The following is a 20,991-nucleotide window of genomic DNA, read 5'->3' as shown; positions in this document are numbered from 1 at the left end:
GGTGTAATGACAGACCAGATTAATAAGGTAGAAATATGAAGGCCAGTCACTATTGACCAAGACTTTGAAGCCATCTTTGGCTTACGACTTAAGGTTCCAATAGACTTTATGACGATTGGGCACATATGTGCCAAGAGCGTTTTAGTGTCTATGATCATATCTATGCCATTCTGACATATTCTACTTACATATTGTATGACAGCTATGACATCGTATTTACACTCTGTGACACCCTGTGACACAGGACGCCAACCTAAGAAACGGGTTTTTCGGCATTTATATTACCGATCATCATAGTCTATTTGAGCCATTAGTGACAGTCAGGCCATACAAACCAAGAAATCCATAGCCCACTTGGATGTTCTCAAAATCGCAAACTTTACTGGTGATACAGACGTAGCTATTTAAAAAAAAAATCTTTAACGACATGTTTGTCATATTTCTTCACACTCAAGAATTATACCTTATTACAACCACACCTGAAGATAACCCATGTCCCATTTTTGTACTCCCTGGGTGTAATACTAAAAGTTAATAAGGCTCCCTCTAGTATAGTCCGAGTTCTGTGTTATGTTAATGATTTGACGCTGAATTGAACATCTCTAATATCATTTGTATGTTTTCAGGCGCGGAAGACCCGCAACAAGGACAAGCCTCTGCTGCGTAAGAAATCTGAACTGCCGCAAGACTCATACACTGTGAAGGCGCTCATTGACCACAAGAGAGCCGATGAATTCCTTCCCACACCCCCCGACGTTAACAAGTGCTAGTGTTAACTCACTCGCCACCGATACTATGCACTCCTCCATCTCTACCAACTCGGCTGGACGATTCCAACTGACAAGTTTGATATACTCACAGTCGCCATAGTATTACAATTTATTGCTGAAAAGAAATCATCGACTCCCCTGGAAGGATGTAGCCTCCTCCTGCTGGGAAGTTTCGTAGCAGTGATTTTATACAGGGAAGAATCGGCTGATAAAAGCGTTAAAAGTGTCTACAGACGTGTGAGTCTTCGTGGAACCAAATTTAATACAAATGGTTATGCATTAGAAATTGCAAATCATAATATTTTAATTGAGAACGGAATCGGTCCTTAAAAAATAGTCCGATGCCTTTTGAAAACTAGCCGAACAGGATTTAATCCTAGCATCGAAAAGTTGAAAAATAATGAAAAGCAAGAACATGCGCCGCATGCATCCACAGTTAGGTGACCATATGTGTGGATGGTAATCGTCAGCGAAATCAACAGAGCGAGCATTAGATGATTTCAGCCAAGTGTCGGGTAGTGAAAAATAGTTACAACAATTTATTCGTCATACAGCCAGTGACCTACTTTTAACTATTGAAGCATCGACAGATATTTAAGCAAAAAACTGTGTTTTGCCAAACTACAAATTAAGTGCAGCTCATCAGTTGATGAATGTTTTTTTCCGCTGTTTATAGAACGCATCGTTTATGCCATGAGGGGTGGAAAATTTCCTCGAAAAACAAATATGTAATAATGCAGTGACTCTGATATTGTTGTGTTTTCGGCAGCTGAGTATTAAATTTGAGCGTTGGATTGTATATAAATGGATATTATATAATCACTTCAATGCAAGCTGACAAATTTTATCATCTGTTCAAAAGTTCTAATTATACCTCGTAAATATGTGAAATAAAATGACGTGTTTGCGGCAATCAAAAATGAAAATTAAATTGTGGTTAAATGAGTATTATGATATAAGTGATGATGATGTCATCTCGTGATATCTACGCCAAGATATTTAATCTAATGCGCTCACTATGGCAACTAACTTTGCAGTTTTTAACAACTGTACATTATAGTACAGACCAACGCTTGCCATTTGTAAAATAAAATGCTGTATTTGAAACGTATGTGAAAATAACTAACGACACTATGTTCATCATAATATAACTGATTTGTTTGTTAAATAAAACTGCTTGGACTTATGTGTAACAATTTTGGAGCTAAATCAGGCCGAACGACAGGTAGAATATTTAAAAATTCATGAACTGAGCCAAAAGGAACATTTTTTGTAAGAGTAGTTTCACAGGTGACAGGTGAAGATGAAGATGAAGATGTTGATCACTTTCCTCGTGTATAAGTCCGCAAAATTATTATTAAATTTCGCCATCCGTGCCACTTCTGTTAATTTGACGTAAGATCGGTGTACTTTAACATTAAGAACAACAGTGACTTAACCGCCGAGTGAACTGGATAAATACCGCATTACAGAAGGAGATTGACTCTCGACTACCATGTTCAAATAAGGTGTCTTTTGAACTCAAGTATTATATGGAAAATAAATTTAAAAAAAAAAAACAAACTCACAAAGTAGCCAAACACTTGTCTGTATTTTATACATTGTGTATTTATTCATTCTGCACTAATGTCAAATATAAAAATAATGTCAATTGTTTTTATAGTAGTTGAATAAAAATGTTGATATGTATCGTTTTTCTTTGGTAAAGGAATCTCACTATGGGTGGGGTCTGGGGGTAATCAGTGTACGAAATTTGATTAGCTTAATGTTGAAAGAAAATATATTATATATTTGTGATCAAGATCAATGAGTATCAAATGAAAGGCTGAGATTAAGTGAAGCGGTGATACTTAGTATAGCATTATTTCCTCCTTGATAAGCACTCCATTAACGCATACAGTAAAACCCCATTAATTTGAAATCGAGTGGTGACTATTATGATTCATCAAAATGACTGAAAATCGCTATAAATAGATTTTATGAATTTTATCAAATATTTCGATTTATAGCGAATTTCATTTCATTGTAATAAAAAGAATCATGTGTGTCAGTGGAATCATGACATTAAATCATCCTAATGAGAGAATTCAGTGATGCCTACAGCCATACTGTTGCACACATGAAGATAAAGAAACTTGGATACAGTTCCATAATAAATTCTGGCATGCTTAAATTTGACATTAAAATGTCCGGTTGGTATCGCTAGGATAAATTGAAACTCAGATGCGTGACTCTTTTTTAACCGTGTTATTGCAAAATAGGATTACCAGCAATTTGATGCGTCACTCACTTGACATTTTCTCAACCTATCATAATTGATTTTATTGCTATTACTTACTGGCAGCTACTTCATTACTCGTTTATAGCCATACGGAAATAATAATGGGACAGAACATCAGATTCCATAAGTTATCCTCTGTTTGATATTTTATCAAAAAAGTTATCAGCTATTGTTAAGATAAATAATAAACTTATTCCGCGACTGACTAAAGCAATTTGTTTGCATGATTTTTTTAACAACAAATTTTTTTATATTATACTGTCTCAAAATCTTTGTACGAGTCGTGACATATTTAGGGATTTAAATTCGGTGTGTGTTTTGTTTAAGATTGCATGAAAGTAAACGGATGGGTGGAAATATTCAGCTGGTACTGTAGTATTTTTTGCGTTGGGATATTGTGCATTTTATCTTTATAACAGAAACTCTCTGACGAGAGATTGTTTGTTGTTGTTTGGAATATTATTGTTCTGGACGACTTCATTTGCCTTAAGTGTTGTTTATGCCTAGTTATGTCATATTTAGGTGTATTATATAATTAAAAGTAACACTATCTAACAATACTATTACTGTTATTTCACATTAAATGTGGACAATTAATTATATTAATCTATGGTAATAATCTCTGTTGACATGTAATTTTGCAAAAGGAAAAAAATATCATTAAAAGCAATGGACGAATCGATCATTGTTATATCTTATGCTGTCTTCTATAATATTGTATTCTTAGTGCTGTGTCATTCAACATTGTTTTTCACTTTTGTTTAAAAATGTCCTCACTCAATGACAATATTATATAAACATTATATCTAATAATTATATTAATCGATTAGATGCAACCCTTGACAATGTCTAACTAAACAAAACACTGACAAAACAAACTATTCCATATTTAGCTTGAATTTTTACAAATCTGTTCTCTTTTATTTCATTTTCGTATAATTAATTTATTGTTTTTGAATACTTAAATAAAAATCCTATATTTTATAACATACACAGGTCATTTTATTCTGATCACCGACGGTGATTTGTTTTATGGATTTCAGCAATTCTTTTACTTTTAGTAGGAATAAATAAATAGTCCAGTGTTACAAAAGAAAACCCTAACTAAATGATGGAGATTTTTAAAAAAAATCATGATCTGCGTAATTCATGGCCATGTACCCATAAACACTGATGGTGCACCCCTTGTCGACCAAAGGCCACTTTATCAAGAGAAAATATCTGAAAGGCCGCTGAGGGATGTTACATTTTTAGCGGTCTCGAAAATAGCCGGAGTGTTATTAATTTCGTTAAACAGGTTTAAATGTCCATACCGTAGTATATTTAAATAAAATACTAAAGTGACTAACCTAATTATCAACAATTAATTAATTCAACCATTACAATAAATAAGTTACATTGAAAGTGATTTTAACTGATAATACAGACAGCATTTCAATGTAAAACAATTCTCAATGAGATGCTACTCTACTTAATAGTATATGCGTCGGTTATGCTTACTAAAACAGGAACCAATTTTTATAGAAGATGTAATTTTATTACTATTCTACAATAGAATAAATAATAATTTTATGTCAGCTATTTCCTTCATTTAAAATTAGTATGTTTTAACACAATTTACAATTTTACAATATTTTTACCTTCAACCACCAAACGTACAATATCGTTGGTTTGCAGCTATTTGAAAAAGTGATACAAGTTCCCAAACATTTTTTAGAGACTAATATTGTTTTACGAGCATGTCTATATCCAGAATAAATCCTACTTTTCTATCTACTGAACAGTATTATAAATGTATATCAACAATCAGGCGAGCTACTTATTTTTCAGAATAAATAAACACCATAAATATTTCGAACATTTATTAGGTATGTATGTCATATGAATTGATTGCTATCACAACACAAATACCAAAAATAGAACATAATGTTATAATCTGACCGGCACGTCAATATTGCTGTGTGTAATGTGAAAGGACAGAACCGGAAGGCGTGGACATAGACGTCATGTATGTGAAAGAGCGATGGGTATTTTTAATTCCCGAGATTACTGTGATGACGTGTTAGCCGGAGCATAGAAATCGCACTATAGATATATGAAAAAGAATTCTGCCTACCGAGTGCAAATAGTATACCTACAAATCGAAATATAGTCCAGATTATTTTCATGTATAAATAATTTAATAATTTATTTTTCCTCTCTTTGTATTATTATAGTTGCAACTTGAAGATTATCCACAGTACAAAATAAATAAAACATATAGGTCCACTTTTTAAATAATGGAATATTTGATTTGCAATATTAGAGACAAAAATGCTAGTAACAAATATTTTCTTCAATAAACACGGAATATTTGAAATGCGTATGTAGATCTATATTGAACTTTTTTTGATTGGTTATATTTTGGAGTTACTTTTTTGTGTACTTTTCATGGTATTTGAGAGAAATTAATATCAAATTATATTTATTATATACAATTTTATAACGGTTTCTAAAATAATCAATTTTCATTTAAAACGCATACATACTTTGTATAAAAATAAACGATTACTAACCTATTGTATCGCTTAAATAAACAAAATTACTACTCATTGATATAGATTGCTGCCATGTAATTGTATCTAATTGTTTTTAAGTCCTTCTAGTATACACCAAGAATATTTTAAATTTAGTTTATTAGGTATGTAAGTGCTAAATTAGATATTATCTACTATTATTATTATATGTACCTACTCTTTTAAGCTGTTTTTTTGGTAATAAAATATTCTGTACTCTCATGTGGGCAGTCTAGTTATATGTAAAAACTTTATTTTTTATTTGTAAATAACATGATATTGATATATTATTATTATAATAGGTTGTAACTTCAAAGTATACATACAATATGAATATTTCTTTCCACGGCCTTTCCTCAAAATCAATACATTATTGATTTTGAATTACCGGTGACACATTATTATATTGATAATAATAATTATTGTTGCATTCTATGACAACATGATATTTTTTTAAAATGTAAAGCTTATGCTTAAAAAAAGTAAAAAAATAAAAATAACCCTTTGTGTTTTAATTCAAATTCCCACCAAAATAATTTCTTGTCGATCATCGTGCTTGGTAACTTTATTATCATGCTATTGCCATAATCAAAATGTTGGGAAACAAATACCTAAGCGAATAGACATATGAAGCCGCGTATCCACTACATTCGCGAAACAGTAGCACTCCGCAATCGTTCATAGTGGGTACGTTCCCACATCCTGAAGCGGGGCCTCCAGGCTAGGATGTTTGGCAGGCTCCCATACCTATCGTTAAGGTTAAAAGCAGTGTGATGTTCTACACTTTAGTACACTACATTTTCTCTAGATGGTATCCCCAATAGAACCCCAGGGATCCGCAAAGTAAAATTAAGGGCGTTCTGTGTATTTTGAGCGATTTCTCGTATTTTGATATAAACCCACTTGAATTATTCAGTTGTCGGCACTCGGCATTCAATTAGGAAGCACTGATCGACCCCCTCTTGTGGTAGTCAAGTAACATGCGACCCTTCAATATAATTGATAAGTCAGGAAACACACCAAAAATAATTAAAATAAATTTCTACACGTGAATTATCATTTATCTATCATCATATATCACATTGTCACATATTTGTAAATGTTAATATTCTTTAAGTAAAATATCACAAATAATCACCAAATTTGTATTGTATGTTAACCTCACTTAGCTGGTCGACCTCCCATGCCGGGCCCCCTCTGTGCCCAAGCCTCCAGGCTAGAGCCCTGTCAGCCCCTCCCTTGTAGGGGCCATTTCGCGGAATGCTAAATGGTTGTTTTTAACATGATTTATTTTTATCATTCTATTCTTCCAAATTAGAACAATGTCTATTTTTATTAGTCAATAAACCCTTTACAGTGATGTCCCGTGGGGGTAGGCAGGTCATGCGTTGCATAGGGGCAGCACTTCAAGAAGGGTGGCGAATGAAGGAAATTAAAAAATTGAGACAACATAACTATCGTTGTATTGTAATACTTACATAATATTATTGTTACTATTTAAAACCACCACTTTTGAGAATAGACTACATGGAAATGCTCTAATTCTTAGTAGATGGTGTGTACGTGTATGTCCATTTAAAGATTATCGGTATATTAAATTTATCTTTATAAGATATCCGAAAATAATTAATAATATAGGTAAACAGGTATACGAATTTTCAGACAATTTGAAATAACAAATGAAAGACGACGACATTCTAACTTTGCCTAGGGTCGTCACTGGCACTTTATGTATTATAATCCAAATATAGTTTTGGACACATCGGCATTTAATCATCAAGTCATGTTTTTCATAATATGCTTTTGGAAGCTGTCAGAAGACAGAGTCTTCAGGATCGACTAATTTGACAAAACTTACAGGTTTTTTTAAAATGTGGATCCAGAATAAAAATCCACTAGGTTAGGCAAATGCCTTACAATCATTCCTTGTAAAAAAAAAAGTATGTTGATTTAACCTTAAAGTGTGCTTCACCCTTGATTAGTGAAAATGGTAATTTTCTTTTATATTCTCAAATAATTTTAATTATAATGACATGTTTACTTACCTGAAATGTTGATTAAATTTCTAGATAAACTTGAAATGACAAATCGTTGCAATTTTCATAAAAATGTAACTGCTATATTAAGTTCATGGAACTTAATGGATCAACGTAACTTATTGCAAAGCCATTTCTATCAGCAATATCCAACATTTATGGATCAAATGGCTAACTTCAGCATATTAAACCTCTAAACATACCATTTAACTTTCTTGATAGTGTTTAATAACAGTTATAAAATTGATATTTCAATCCCTAAAAACCACAATTTTGAAAGATGATCTACATCAGTGGTTCCCAAAGTTGACTGGGCTCCGACCCATCTAACAAAAATTTCCAATCTTGGGACCCACCTCTTAACTGTCTTAGAGAAAAGAGGGCATACATATTGGTAATGCTCAGATTCCCTAGTGGCGAGTCGTGGAACTACTTAATGCTGTCTTATTATTTTGTTCTAATTGAAATAAAAAAAATATTTTTTATAATTGTTACCAATATGAATGAAAGACTGTTGAAATAAGAAACACAACTTAAATAAAAAAAACTATTACTGAAATACCTACACCTGCAAGGTTTTTTTTACAAAGTTATTTCAATGGGAAGGATGTATTTGTTTCTTATTTTTCTTCATTACAGTTTTAGCATCAACTTCAACTTTAGTTACTTTTAATCGCAGTGAGTTTGATATATCCAATTTATTTCGGTATTTAGTTTTAATGTTAACCATAGCCGAAAATCCGACCTCACATAGATATGAGGTAGTAAAGAGGAGGAGGACTTTCATAGCTTCATTGAACAGGCAAGGATAATTATAATTATCAGCAACTGAGAGCCAGAATTTCGTTAACTGTTTACGATTGAAACTATTTTTCAGTGACGTATCTTCTGATGGATTAATTATTAAGGAATTATAAATAGCTGAATGAAATATCAAATTTATCACTTCCTATTTTTTTAAATTCATGTATACAGTGGCGAGGGCCCACTCAATATTCGCTCGCGACCCATAGTTTGGGAAACCATGATCTACATCATTCACTCCATAATCTGGGGTGGACCTTATTTCCCTCCCGAGGAGGATTCTTAACATGTCATTATAAGAAAGGTTGCTGAACATTCACTCCCATTAGATCTAAACACACATTCAAAAAGAATTTGTCAGAAGATTTGAACCTGTGACCAACGATTCGGAATGGGACGGACTATCACTAATCCACTGTGAACTCATAATATTATAATACTTGGACTTATATATATATATTTGCATGCTTATTGTTCCTTTTTTATGTGGTTTATTTATTATACTTTATTCAACAAGTGGAGGTCACCATGAATAGATTTTCATCCATGTGGGTTTTCATATAACTGCAACAAAGACCTAAACCATATGCAGTGCAGGGTATTATATTGACGCAGATACCACAGATCACGGAAATCAGAGTTAATAACCAAGCTAAAGACTTTTATACCATGGTTATTGAGGATTAACTTAGTCTTTCAAGTGAACTAATAATCAGCATTAAACCAGCTTGAGAATCCTATGGAGGTCGCTTCTTCGTTCTGTGACAAATGGTTTTTGTTCAAAGTGTGTATGCTTTCTGTACCTGTATGATTGGAAGACGTGGCATCTGGCCCAGCGTCAATTGTTTCATTTTTGAGAATCAATGTCTCTCGGATCTTGCGCTTCTGTAAGTATTCAATATCATTAAAATTTCGAAATATTTGCCAACTAAAGATTTAATGATTATACTGTCGAACAATTTCTTTAAAAAGTAATAACAAACCTATTCTATAATAATAATATGGTCATAATATTTTAAATAAAACATAAAATAATAATCATTCTTTGTTTAGATAAGTACCTACTTACCCGATTTATTTAGCATAACGACTTTAATGAGAAATACTTTATTTGCTTTCCACCTAAACTAGAAACATAAAACCCTTTGATTGTTTTCATAAACATATTCGAATCTGAACATAATTTAGTGATTTTTTTTATTAAAAGATTGTCATTTGCAGGCTACAAAAACACAATTCTTATATGCCATAATTATTTTATTCTGATATCCATAGACCAGTGTTGCCAACCGTACTATAATTCTAGTACTTGTACTATAATTTACTTCTTTTTTCCCCCTACCTTTTCTTTTAACTGAGACCTTGTGAGGTCTGAGAAGCAGACCTCGGTTTCCTGACTATTATTTCTAGGGTTGGGTCTTGTGAGTACATTAATGCCTTTTCCCGCATGTAATCTGCATGTAATTTACCTTCGCTTTTCAAACAAGTCTTTCGAGGGAAAACAGTTAAGAAAAACCCTCTTCCGAATATTGTCCTTATGGGTCCAACAAACAAAAAGTTCATCCTTTAACGGGATGTTCGGCTTAAAATTATGATCTTGTGTGGATCATTTTATAACATCAAAGATGTTCGCCCAGTCCCTAGGGGGTATACCCCGTTTTCTGTTTTCTACAAGTTTAGCTCTCACCTGGGCTTTGAGCCCGAGTCTCATTCTGATGTACATTCTAAAGCTACCTAGTTTAACTCTTAGGGCTTCCAAACATTCTTTTACCTCTACCGCTAGACCCTGCAAGGGATCCGGCGGGGTCAGAGTACTGCCGGCCGCATCCGCTGTGGAAGAGGTACCTGTAATTGAGTGGGGAGGGGGTGGATCATCAGGATTTGGAGAGTCAGGGGGCATCATCTTATGACGGAGCCTAGCTTCCTTGCGCTTGTGCTTAAAATTTTGAATTTTGTTGGCAAATAGTGTAGGTTACTTATGAGGCCCTTCTGTCAGTCTATTCAAGAAGGTCTCTCTGTATTTAGTTAAGGTTTCGGCAATGTCGATTCCATCATGTTTTGCATTGATGTGTTTGATGCTATGGTGAGGCTTGAGTTCATAGACGATTCGAAGGCATCTGTTCTCTATTGTTTGCAGCATCTTTAAATTGGATTTGGTGATGTCAGCAGTCCAAATTGGGGATGCATACAGGATGGTTGGTTTAATAACCATGCTATATAGTGCCTTTTTGTTTTCTTCTGAGAGACAACTTCTATGGTTGAAGATGGGTCTAAGAACCCCCATCGCCATAAAGGCTTTTCGCCTGGCTTCTAATTGGTGAGATGACCAGTTCAATCTATGGTGAAGGTATACCCCGAGGTATTTCACAGTGTTACTGAATGAACAGGGGATGTCACAAACAGTTTTTTTTTCTTTATAGGATTTTAGGCTCCGCGAGAAGAGAATCGCCTCCGTCTTCTTCGCGTTAACTTTAAGTCTCCAGCGACTGAAATAATCAGTTAGCTGTCGAGTGCCCTTTTCTAAGTTCCTAATCGCCGTGTCAGTCTGGCGGCTGGTGAAAAGGATGGCTGTGTCATCTGCGTATAACGCCAGTGTGCAGTTGGCGGGGTTTAGCATATCACTTATGAAATGATTGAAGAGCCTGGGCCCCACCAAACTGCCCTGTGGTACCCCTGCATCGATAGTGCGGTGAGATGAATTCTCCCGTTTGACCACTGCAAAAAGCGCTCGACCGCTCAGGTAGTTTTAGATGATTTTTGTGATGTACACGGGCATGTTCGTGGTAAAAAGTTTGTGGATTAGACCGTCATGCCAGACCGTATTAAATGCCTTTTCGAGGTCCAACAGAACCATACCAGTGGTCTTGCGCTGCCTCATATCGGCCATCACAATTCCGGTAATTCTGGAGAGTTGTATGGTCGTTGATAGACCCTTCCTGAAACCATATTGGGTGTCCGGTAGGACTTGATTGTGGGATGGGAGAAAGCGTCGTAGGATCACTTTCTCGAAAAGTTTGCTTATGCCATCTAGTAGACTTATAGGTCTGGTGTGTAAAACTCCCACCTCCGCACCCGTTATGTATATGCAGCCACGTCATACGCGGCCGGCTAACATAACCCTTATGTGTACCAGATCAAAGTATTTAAGCCCTCATTTTGTCGCGAGCAGAGCTTCACGGGACTGGTGATGCAACCTTGCACCGAAGTGCGAATGCATGATGTTAATTTATATGGTGACTTTAATTTGAAGAGTCGCAAGGGGAGTCGAGCGTGTCCTGCTCCCCGTACGCTCTGGCGAATTTAGTAAAGGCCACAAAATTGGCCTCGGTTGCCACCATGTCCGCGTGTTCTATTGGGCCCGAATGGGGTCAAACCCGGGCAAACAACTCCTTTCGTTCGGGGCCCATAAGTGGACAGTCCCACAGGACGTGCTCTGCGTCCTGCTGGTCGTGTCCACATGAGCAACCCGACCCATGTCTTGCCAAACCAAACCCCTGCAGTTTGGCCGCAAAGTTTCCATGGCCAGTCATGAATTGACTAGTCCAGTGGGTCGGCACCAGTCTCCTCGTCATGTGTCTCACCGAGAAAAGTATAGAAAAGTCTGACGGCCATTAGGGGAGGCCACCCATCTCGCCTGCCATGCCGCATATGCGGTCTTGTAGACCAGCTCAGATACAGTCTTTCTGTAGCTCACGCCCTCCACTCTCGATGGCGGTGTCAGAGGGACACCGGCGAGAGTTGTATTGATCCTCCTGATAAGGAGAGTGATCGATCCTCTAATTTGAACGTGCAAGTCGAGGGGAAAGACCCCCGCAAGGACCGCCAGGGCATCCGTAGATGTGGTCCTATAGGCCTTAGTAAGGCCAATCAGAGCAGCCCTCTGTTTAAGCCCTCAGCCTCTGTCTAAGCAGAGCTCTCTTCACAATTGTCAGCGAGGCTTTGGTGTGCCACACGCTGGAGGCATAGCCAGCGATACCCATGAATATAGCCTCGTAGGCGATTCTCGGGGCCCGAGGCTTTGGGCCCCAATTGTCGCCCGCCAGGCGAGCAACCTTCTGATATGCTGAGTTGGCCTTAGCCACAATTACTTTAGCATGCTTTAAAAAGGTCTGCTTCTCATCCAGAACGACCCCAAGTAGGTCACCTCTCGAGAAAACCTTATAGCAGAGTCGCCGAAACGCACTGCGGGTGATCGCTTATTTATGTTTATCCTTGAGCCGCCCTTGAGAAGGATAGCTTCCGTTTTGCCAGGTGCAAATGCAAGCTTATTAAGCTTACCCCAGCTTAGGATTCTCGATAATGCGTCCTTGGCTACGCGCTCGAGTGTCGGACGGCTCAACGAGCCAACTAGTAAAAGAAAGTCGTCAGCGTACGCGACGAGCGCGCAGCCCGGTGGCAGAGGTAACGTCAAAACATCGTCAAAAGTATATTCCATAGCAAGGAGCTAAGCACGGAACCCTGCGGACACCCCATGGTGGTCTCCCTGTAAATCAATTCAGTGCTAGAGTCGTATATAACTTCCCTTTTATTAAAATAGCTTTGCACTAGGGCAAAGAGGTCCCCCGGGATCTGTCAGAGCCGAAGCTTAGACAGAATTAATGGCCACCATGCGGTGTCGAAGGCACCGGCTATGTCCAAAAAGAAGCCTGCCACAATGACTCCTTCTGAGTCCTCAACAAATTTCTGTGCAAATCTAATGGCGTCCTCAGTAGACTTGCTAGGCCTGAAGCCAAATTGCCTATTCGAGATAGGGTAGATTCTCTCAAGGTGGTCCTCCAGCCTTTCGCTGATTAACCGCTCCAATATCTTACCCAACACTGGCAGAATAGTGATTGGACGGTACGCTTTTGGGTCGTGCGGTGGTCGTGTGCTCATCCTAAGGAGACCCTTCTTCCAACAGTCCGGGAAGATGCCCTGCTTATGCAGTCAGCATACAGCCCGACTATCTCATGAGGCGCTCGAAGCCACGCCCTTCTGGCAATTACACCGCTGATCCCATCAGGTCCGGGGGCTTTGCCCACCCTGAGGCCATCAAAAATTAATCCCACCTCCGACTGGGTAAGCTCAGGAGCAAGTCTCCAACGGCAAGATTGCAGATAGTCTTAGTTGACAGGTTCTGTCATCCTCATGTGCCGTAGGTATGTCCTGTGAAATTAGAGCTTCCAGCAGTATGGATGCAGACTCTGCGCTGTCCATCGCAAAGGTGCCATCGGGACGCCGCATAGCCGCCATGACTTTACCAGGCCTTGAGCCCAGCTTTATTATGCGGAAAGGCGGTCCCCACGGATTATAGCCCCCCATTTCAGAGACAAAATCCCGCCAGTGCTTTTTCTTGGCTTTATTTAATTCTTTTTTGAATTTTGCCCTTGCGAATTTATATGCAATCTCCGTAGGTTCGTCATTTCTGGATAAGTCGTTCTGAGATTTTCTAGCTCTTTGCAATTTTCTTTGGGCAAGTCTCATGGTCCTTCTCAAAGACGTCAATTTTGGTGGATACATGGCGCAAGGTTGGGTGGCCTCAGAGAGGTTCTACCCAGCGTGGACTCCGCAGTTTGAGTAATGAACGCAGTCAAGTCATTGGCTCTTTGGTGGAGATCGTCAGCCGACATGGCAAAGGCCAGTCCACCAATTTTGACCTCAAAATCATCCCAATTGACACCGCTCGTCCGAAAACACCTGGGAAGCAGTACGCTCTCGGTTTGGCTCAATGGGGCCGCATCTCCCACAACTCTGAACAAAAATGTGATCAGACCGTGATCGCTAGCCACCGCGTCCATGTGGACCTGCCAGTCCACGGCGCGTCTGGCAACGCCACTGGATGTCAGAGTGACATCAATATGTGACTCACCATTTCTGGTGGAGAAAGTGGCCGGCCCGTCAGGGTCATTTAGCACTGTCAAATCAAAGGCGGCCAAGAGCTCCTCGAGTGGCTCAGGACTGTCCTTGTTAGGTCTGGGCCCAGAGCAAGGACTGGACGTTAACGTCCGCCCCAACAATTATCTGCTTGCCTCTGCAAGCATATATGATTTTCTCCAGTTGTTTTGTGCAATACAGGGTAAAAGAACTGTACTGAAAATACGCAGATATAACTACAATGGAGAGCCCCCTGTTATTAGCAATCTCCGACACCGCGAAGAGCTCATTGGATAGATGCGAGAGATGCAACACAGTCAGTGCGGTGTCAATTGCAAATATGCAAGCTAGAGATTTCGGGGTAGCTCTTGTATGATACGGCCACCGCTTAGACCCCGACTGGGACCAAAGGCGTATGGCTCTTGTATCATAATTATGTACGTAGCAACGAGCTACCTCAAGCAGCTCGGCAGATGTGGCTCGACCTCTGCCCACGTTGATCTGAGCGAAGGATATCATTGCGGACAGTAATCAGTGAGGCTTCTTTTCTCCTAAATAGCGTGTAGGCGCGCGGGATAGTCGGGGTCGGTGGCCAAGTGCCCGTTCGGCTTCTTGTAGCGCGTGCACGCAGGGCACTTGCCCGGTTCGTCAGTGGTGGGGCAGTCCGCTCTGTCATGCTCTTCTCTAGTGCAGTGGCCGCACGCTGTAACCTTGGGGTTGCAACCCTTCGCCATGTGTCCATATAAGTGGCACTTTGTACACTTCACAACTCCGCAAAAGTCACGCACGGGGAACGAATTCCACCCCATGAAAAGTCTGCCATCATTAAGCAGCGCCTCTCGAGCCTTTCCCGGAATCGACATTATCATATGACAACGTTCGGTCTTTGGTCCCGCCTTGTGGCTTAGTTTGGTTCCAGCGTAAACCTCAGATGCAAGGCCAGACGTCTCCTGAGTATTGTTTATGATTGCCTCCTTGAGCTGCTCGTCTCTCGTCTCAATGGGTACATTAAAAATTATGACGCGAGGAAGCTTTCTCGCCGCGACTTGGGCCTTTAAGCTGGCCTCAGTCAGCCCAGGGGCAGCCATGAGCCGCTTAGCCTCGTCGTCACTTTTGGGATGCACGATGATCCCGCCTCCCCGGATCTTACGTATCACGGTGATGTGCACTCCCAAAGTTTCAGGCACTATAGTTTTCATGACCGCTTCCTTTGTGGCAGTCGATTTTTGACCCTCCTTAGTCGGATAAAACATCACCCCCGGCCTGGCGACAGTTTTCGGAGGAACTGGTGGCCATTCGGAGGCTCTAGTTGGTTGAGCCTCTCTACGGGTTACGTCACTTCAAAGAGCCCCGGGAGGAGCATTAGAAGGAGCCTGGATGATGGCTCTCGTTAAGGAGGCACGATCCTTCAAAATTGCCTTGTGCGCCTCCAGCTCTATCGCCATGGCGCACGTTTCAGTGGTTGCCATCTCAAGATCCGTGGCTACTGCGTTTGCTCTGGCAATACGACTGTTTTTCTCGAGGGTGGCAAGCGCCCTCTTGATGGCAATCGTCGCCCTGGACGCACTCTCCTGAGACTCAGAGAGAATACTCAAAGCCACGGGACTGATCTCCTCGCAAGATGCTGAGGCTGAACCAGCCCTTGACTTAACGCCCTTGCCCTTTGAAGTGGAAGCGCTCTGCTTGTCTTTCTCTTTTTCTTTATCAGGCCTTCTATCCTTGGCCTTGGGGGCCTGCTTAGGGTCACCAATACCAACTTCCGCTTCCTAGTGGACATTCCTTCCATTTGCATGGGGTCCCCTTTGTGGTTGACCATGGCGCTAGGTAACACTCGTCACACGTTACTCACTCAAATAAAATTTATCGCACAATAAATATTATATTGTTACAATATTTAGGTAACTTATATTAAACGAAGGAATAGAAATACTTATTTTAAAACACCAAAATTTAATAACCAGCTTAACGCTAATTACATCTATTAATAACTTATAATGATAATTAAACCAATTAAATTAATGATTTTTAATTACACGGGAGCAATAAAATTATTCAAAAAAATGATTGTTCAAGAGTTCATGGCTGGTTCAGTGCAAGGAAAACGTCACAATTCCCGGGAAAGTCCAAGAGGAAACCACACAAAAGATTCACAAATCGTATTCCAAGGGCAGGCGAAAGTATTAGTGAAGAAACGGGATCAAAAACTTGTGAATAGCAGGTTCAAAATTGAAGATAACGAAAGCGAAATAATAGCGATGCAAAAACACGTCCGCACGGTTCGACACTTCAGTCTCTTCCGACTTATAGGTCTGTGGTTTACAGCCAAAGAGTGGTCCTTCTTGGGTTTGCTATAGCGACAACGTGAGCCCTTTTCCAGATCTTTGGAAAGTATTCGCGCAGCAGACATGCATTGAAGATCTTAGCAATATGTATCTGCGCCTTCTCGGGAAGTCGTTTTAACATGTAATTTGTGATATTGTCTCGTCCGGGTGCCTTTCTGGCGTTCAAGGTATTGATAGATCTAGAAATCTCGCGCTGTTTAACAATTGTAACATCATCGGGATCGATGTCTTCTTTCGCAAGTGCAAGAATTGAGTTGTTCACCAAAGCTTTAGTGGCCGAATCGGTGTCCGACTGGATTTTAGTGTTATTGACGAACGCATCGGCAAGTGCGTCTGCTTTTTCGAGATCTGAGAATACGAAATTTCTACTAGTCTCGTTCTGCCTGAAGGGCTTTATGACAGACGGGCCCGTTTTAATCGCCCTGGATAGTGCCCAGAGCGAGTTCCGCGGGTCGTATGTATAAATTCTGCAGTCCTTGAGTTTATTGTCCCAATGCTCGGCATGTAGTTCTGATACCATCTTCTTGATTTTACCTTGCAAAGTATTGATATCACGTTTGATGAAGTGATTTGTACGTCTAGTTTTGTTCTAGTCCTTACGTAGCTGGTTTCCAGTATTGATGAGCTCTCTGGCCTCATCATTAAGATCCACCCTGATGGGATTTTTCTTGATTTTCGGAATATCACTGTGAGAATAGTCTCAGTGAGTTCGACGGCCGCTGTCTTTATCTCTACCTCCGTTTGAAATGTTCTAGGCGTGAAATCCATGCATCGATTAATATGCCTCTTGAATAGGTGCCATTTGTCTTTAGAGTAGTCAAATTGGATTTTACTTCTTTATCGTATTCGCCTCCAACTTCGAAATAAATTGGCAGGTGATCCGACTTCAGAGCATTAACAACTCTCGGGACACCGGTGTCTCGGGAGTTGTTTGCTATCACAAAATCTAAAACTGCTGGGTTGCAACGAGCCTGGACACGAGTCGGCTCGTCAGGATGTGAGATTGAGAAATCGTATTTCTCTGTAAACTTTAAGAGGGCATTGCCGTTCATTTGCAGTTCCAAATCTTATTATGTGCATTAAAATCACCTGCTAGGATGACTGAGCCTCTGAGGTTGGCAAGATGGACCACCTCTGCTTCGCTCACTTTTTCTTTGGCATGCCCATATACCGCAACTATGGCATGTAGGCGTCCATTTAAGTTTACTTCAACTGCCGTGGCTTCAAATCCAATGAGAGGCTTAATTGGGATGTGAGCATGTTTTAAGTCTTGATTGACTAGTATCATGATACCCCCCACCCGTAGCTGGGAGAGGGCGGTCTTCGCGATAGCAGTCAAAACCGGGAACGGAGAAACGGTGTTTTAGTTTAAGGAATGTCTCCTGAATTAAAGCAATGTCCACGTCTAGCACCCGGAGTAGGTCAGTCAACTTCGGTCGCTTATCGCGCTGAGCAATGCTGTGGGCGTTCCAGGAGATTATTTTTAGTGGGCGCGTGTTAGCCATTTAGGGCAACATGCCTCATTTATTAAGCAGAGATTCCGCTCTGTCAAGCCTTTCCTCCATGTACAGGGTATGCTCTGCTCGAATAGAGCGAGTCATTTTGATACATTCCAGTATGGCTGGAACGTCATCTATGGTGACACCATCCTCTCCATGAAGGAGTGAATTCAGTGCTTACACCAGAGTTGAAGAAATGGTCCTACTGTGGGGGCTTGACTGATTGGCTGCTGCGAAAGCAGATGTTTGCGGTCCCGTGAGAGCTGCCGTGTATGATAGTGTTTAGGGGTCTGCCACTCGGGAGACTGATTTGTGCGTCATGGCTTTGGTCTTAGTCGCTGACGCTGCTCTGCGAGCTGTTATTGCCTTACCGTAGGCAATACGCTTAGGGCATTGCCTGAAATTGGCTGGGTGGTCCCCGCCGCAGTTGCAGCACCTGACTCCTGGGGAACCTATGGCACTACCTTTAGGGCGGGGGCATTCCTTGGATGCATGTGCATCCATACATTTGACGCACCTTGCGACTCTATAGCAGTTGTGAGACGAATGACCGAACTGTTGGCATGTATAGCACTGAGTGCCTCCATTGTTTGACTTGCCCCTGAATTTCTCCAGGGATACCTTAACATAACAAATGTCTCTAACCTTGTTTGACATATACTGCATATCAGAGTTAGGAGGCACTTGCACCAGGAAGAGGGGATTTCTGGTGGAGGTCGGATTTCTGGATCTCATTAAAGAGACTGATATTACCTCAAAGCCTTTTGCTCTGAGGTCTTCCGAGATTTCTCTCGGTTCTATGCTGGGAAGTCCCTTTATAACTACTTTGCAGGTTCTATCCTCTGCATGGGTGAACGTATGAAAAACGGCTCCAGAATCTCGTAGACCGTTTACAAGCAGTTTGTGGGCAACTATTGATTCCGTTTGCACGGAGTAGTTTGGTACTCTAATTTGGATGGAGCATTTATTTTCACCCAGGAATATATTGAGACGATCTATTACCGTCTTATGATTGTCTCTCATTACTGAGAGAATGACAGGAGGAACTCGGGTTTTGCGAGCCTTGGGAGGATTTGCAGAAGAGGGGGGGAGTTTTGGTGGGACAGTTGGGAGTATTTCCTCTGGGTTTAATGCCATAAATTTGTTCGCTGTTGGAGCAAATGTTGGGGAAATCGAGGGCGGCCGTTTTGGGGCCTTTGCAGTGACTCTCTGCTACTTAAAAGGAAAATTTGGGAATCTGAAGTTCCGGAAATTCCATCTCCATATCCTGGGAGAGGCTATTGAGGGTGTCATCAATAGCGGTGTCCTCAGTAGGGGTTATGACTCTATCATGGGGTTTTATAAGAGGGGGTATTTGGAGGGGTTTCCGCCCTGAAGATAGTGGTGCCTTTTCATATTTTTCTCCATCGTAGTTTTGGCAGGCAACCGGTGAGGGCGAAAGGGGGAGAAAATATGCCCCTTATATTTTTTGATTGTGCCTGTTTACTTATGGGAAAATAAGAATAATTTGGGTTTGTTTCTTACCACACTCCTCCGCTCGTCCTAGTCTAGGCCTGGTATTCCCGTGGGCCAGTTAAGTAATTGCACGTTCGAAAACATGCAAATACTGAACTCGCGCGGTCAGAACAGGTCGTAATCAGTACTAAGAAGAAGTGTTGTCCGGGGTAGAATCGTACTATTTGTACTATATACAGGTATAGTACGCCCAAATTATTATAATTTGGAATATCGGAAAAAATGTATAAAAAGTACTAAAACTTCGATATTTCCGTTTAATAAATTTGTGCAAAGTACTATAATTTCGCAATATACGAGGGTGGGTCAATAATTCCTTAGAAAAAAGCATTAAAACAGTTTTTATTTTTGTATTTTTTTTTTTATTTCTCAACATAATCTCCTTGGAGCTCAATACACTTGGTTAGACGTTTCTCAATTTTTTTAAGCCGTCAGAAAAATAAGTTTTCGGAAGGTCCTCAAAATAAGCATTTGTCCGATCGATGACTTCTTCATTTGAAAAAAAACGTTGTCCACTTAGCCATTTTTTTAAGTTTGGGAAAAGGAAAAAGTCACTGGGGGCTAAATCTGGCGAATACGGTGGGTGGTCGACCAATTCGAACTTCAATTCTTCAATTTTAGCCATTGATCGTAAACATGTGTGAACACGGGCATTGTCCTGATGAAAGAGGATTTTTTTCCTGTTTAAATGAGGCCGTTTTTCTTCAATTTCGTTTTTTAGCTGGTCCAATAAAGATGCATAATAATCCCCTGTTATTGTTTTTCCTTTTTTTCAAATAGTCAACGAAAATAATTTCACGTGCATCCCAAAATACAGTAGCCATAACCTTACCAGCTGATTTTACGGTTTTCGCCTTCTTTGGACATGGTTTGTCTTCGCAATCCACTGCTTTGACTGTTCTTTCGTCTCGGGAGTATAGTGGTGTATCCATGTTTCATCTACAGTCACAAAGCGACGAAAAAATTCATCCGGATTGCGTTGCATGAGCGACAACAGGGCTTTAGAGGCCACCACCCTATTGCGTTTATTGTCGACTGTGAGCAAACGCGGCACCCATCTTGCAGAAATATTTTTCATGCCCAATTTGTCATGTAAAATAGAAATGACGCTACCTTTTGAGATCCCTGTAACCTCAATTATCTCACTCAACTTTAATCTTCGGTCACTTAACACCATATCGTGGATTTTATTGATCATTTCTGGTGTAGTCACCTCTACAGGACGTCCTGAGCGTGGTTCATCCTTTGTTGATGTACGACCACGTTTAAATTCATTTAACCAGTTATAAATAGTTGCAAGTGAAGGAGCAGATATGCCGTGAACTAAATCCAACTC

The 20,991-nt window shown here is 40.1% G+C and overlaps 2 protein-coding genes across 8 annotated transcripts in view; one reads left to right on the top strand and one right to left on the bottom strand.

Moving 5' to 3' along the window:
• LOC147071303 (serine/threonine-protein phosphatase 2A 56 kDa regulatory subunit gamma isoform-like) overlaps positions 1–3,693 on the top strand; it is a 138,776-nt gene extending 135,083 nt beyond the window's left edge. For all 7 annotated transcript variants that reach the window (XM_085947902.1, XM_085947898.1, XM_085947897.1 and 4 more), the window contains exon 12: positions 627–3,693. In XM_085947902.1, coding sequence (XP_085804028.1) covers positions 627–770 — 144 coding nt within the window. In that variant the 3' untranslated portion in view covers positions 771–3,693. The remainder of the gene's footprint in view (positions 1–626) is intronic.
• Positions 1–20,991, bottom strand: part of mRpS5 (mitochondrial ribosomal protein S5) — a 344,261-nt gene that overhangs the window by 129,166 nt on the left and 194,104 nt on the right. The window lies entirely within an intron of this gene.

This window comes from Rhyacophila brunnea, unplaced genomic scaffold (assembly GCF_057557595.1).
Source record: "Rhyacophila brunnea isolate RB1 unplaced genomic scaffold, BYU_Rbru_1.0 scaffold_20, whole genome shotgun sequence".
NCBI lineage: Eukaryota > Metazoa > Arthropoda > Insecta > Trichoptera > Rhyacophilidae > Rhyacophila > Rhyacophila brunnea.
Note: the sequence above shows the minus strand (reverse complement) of the source record. Positions and strands in the feature narration are given on the sequence as shown.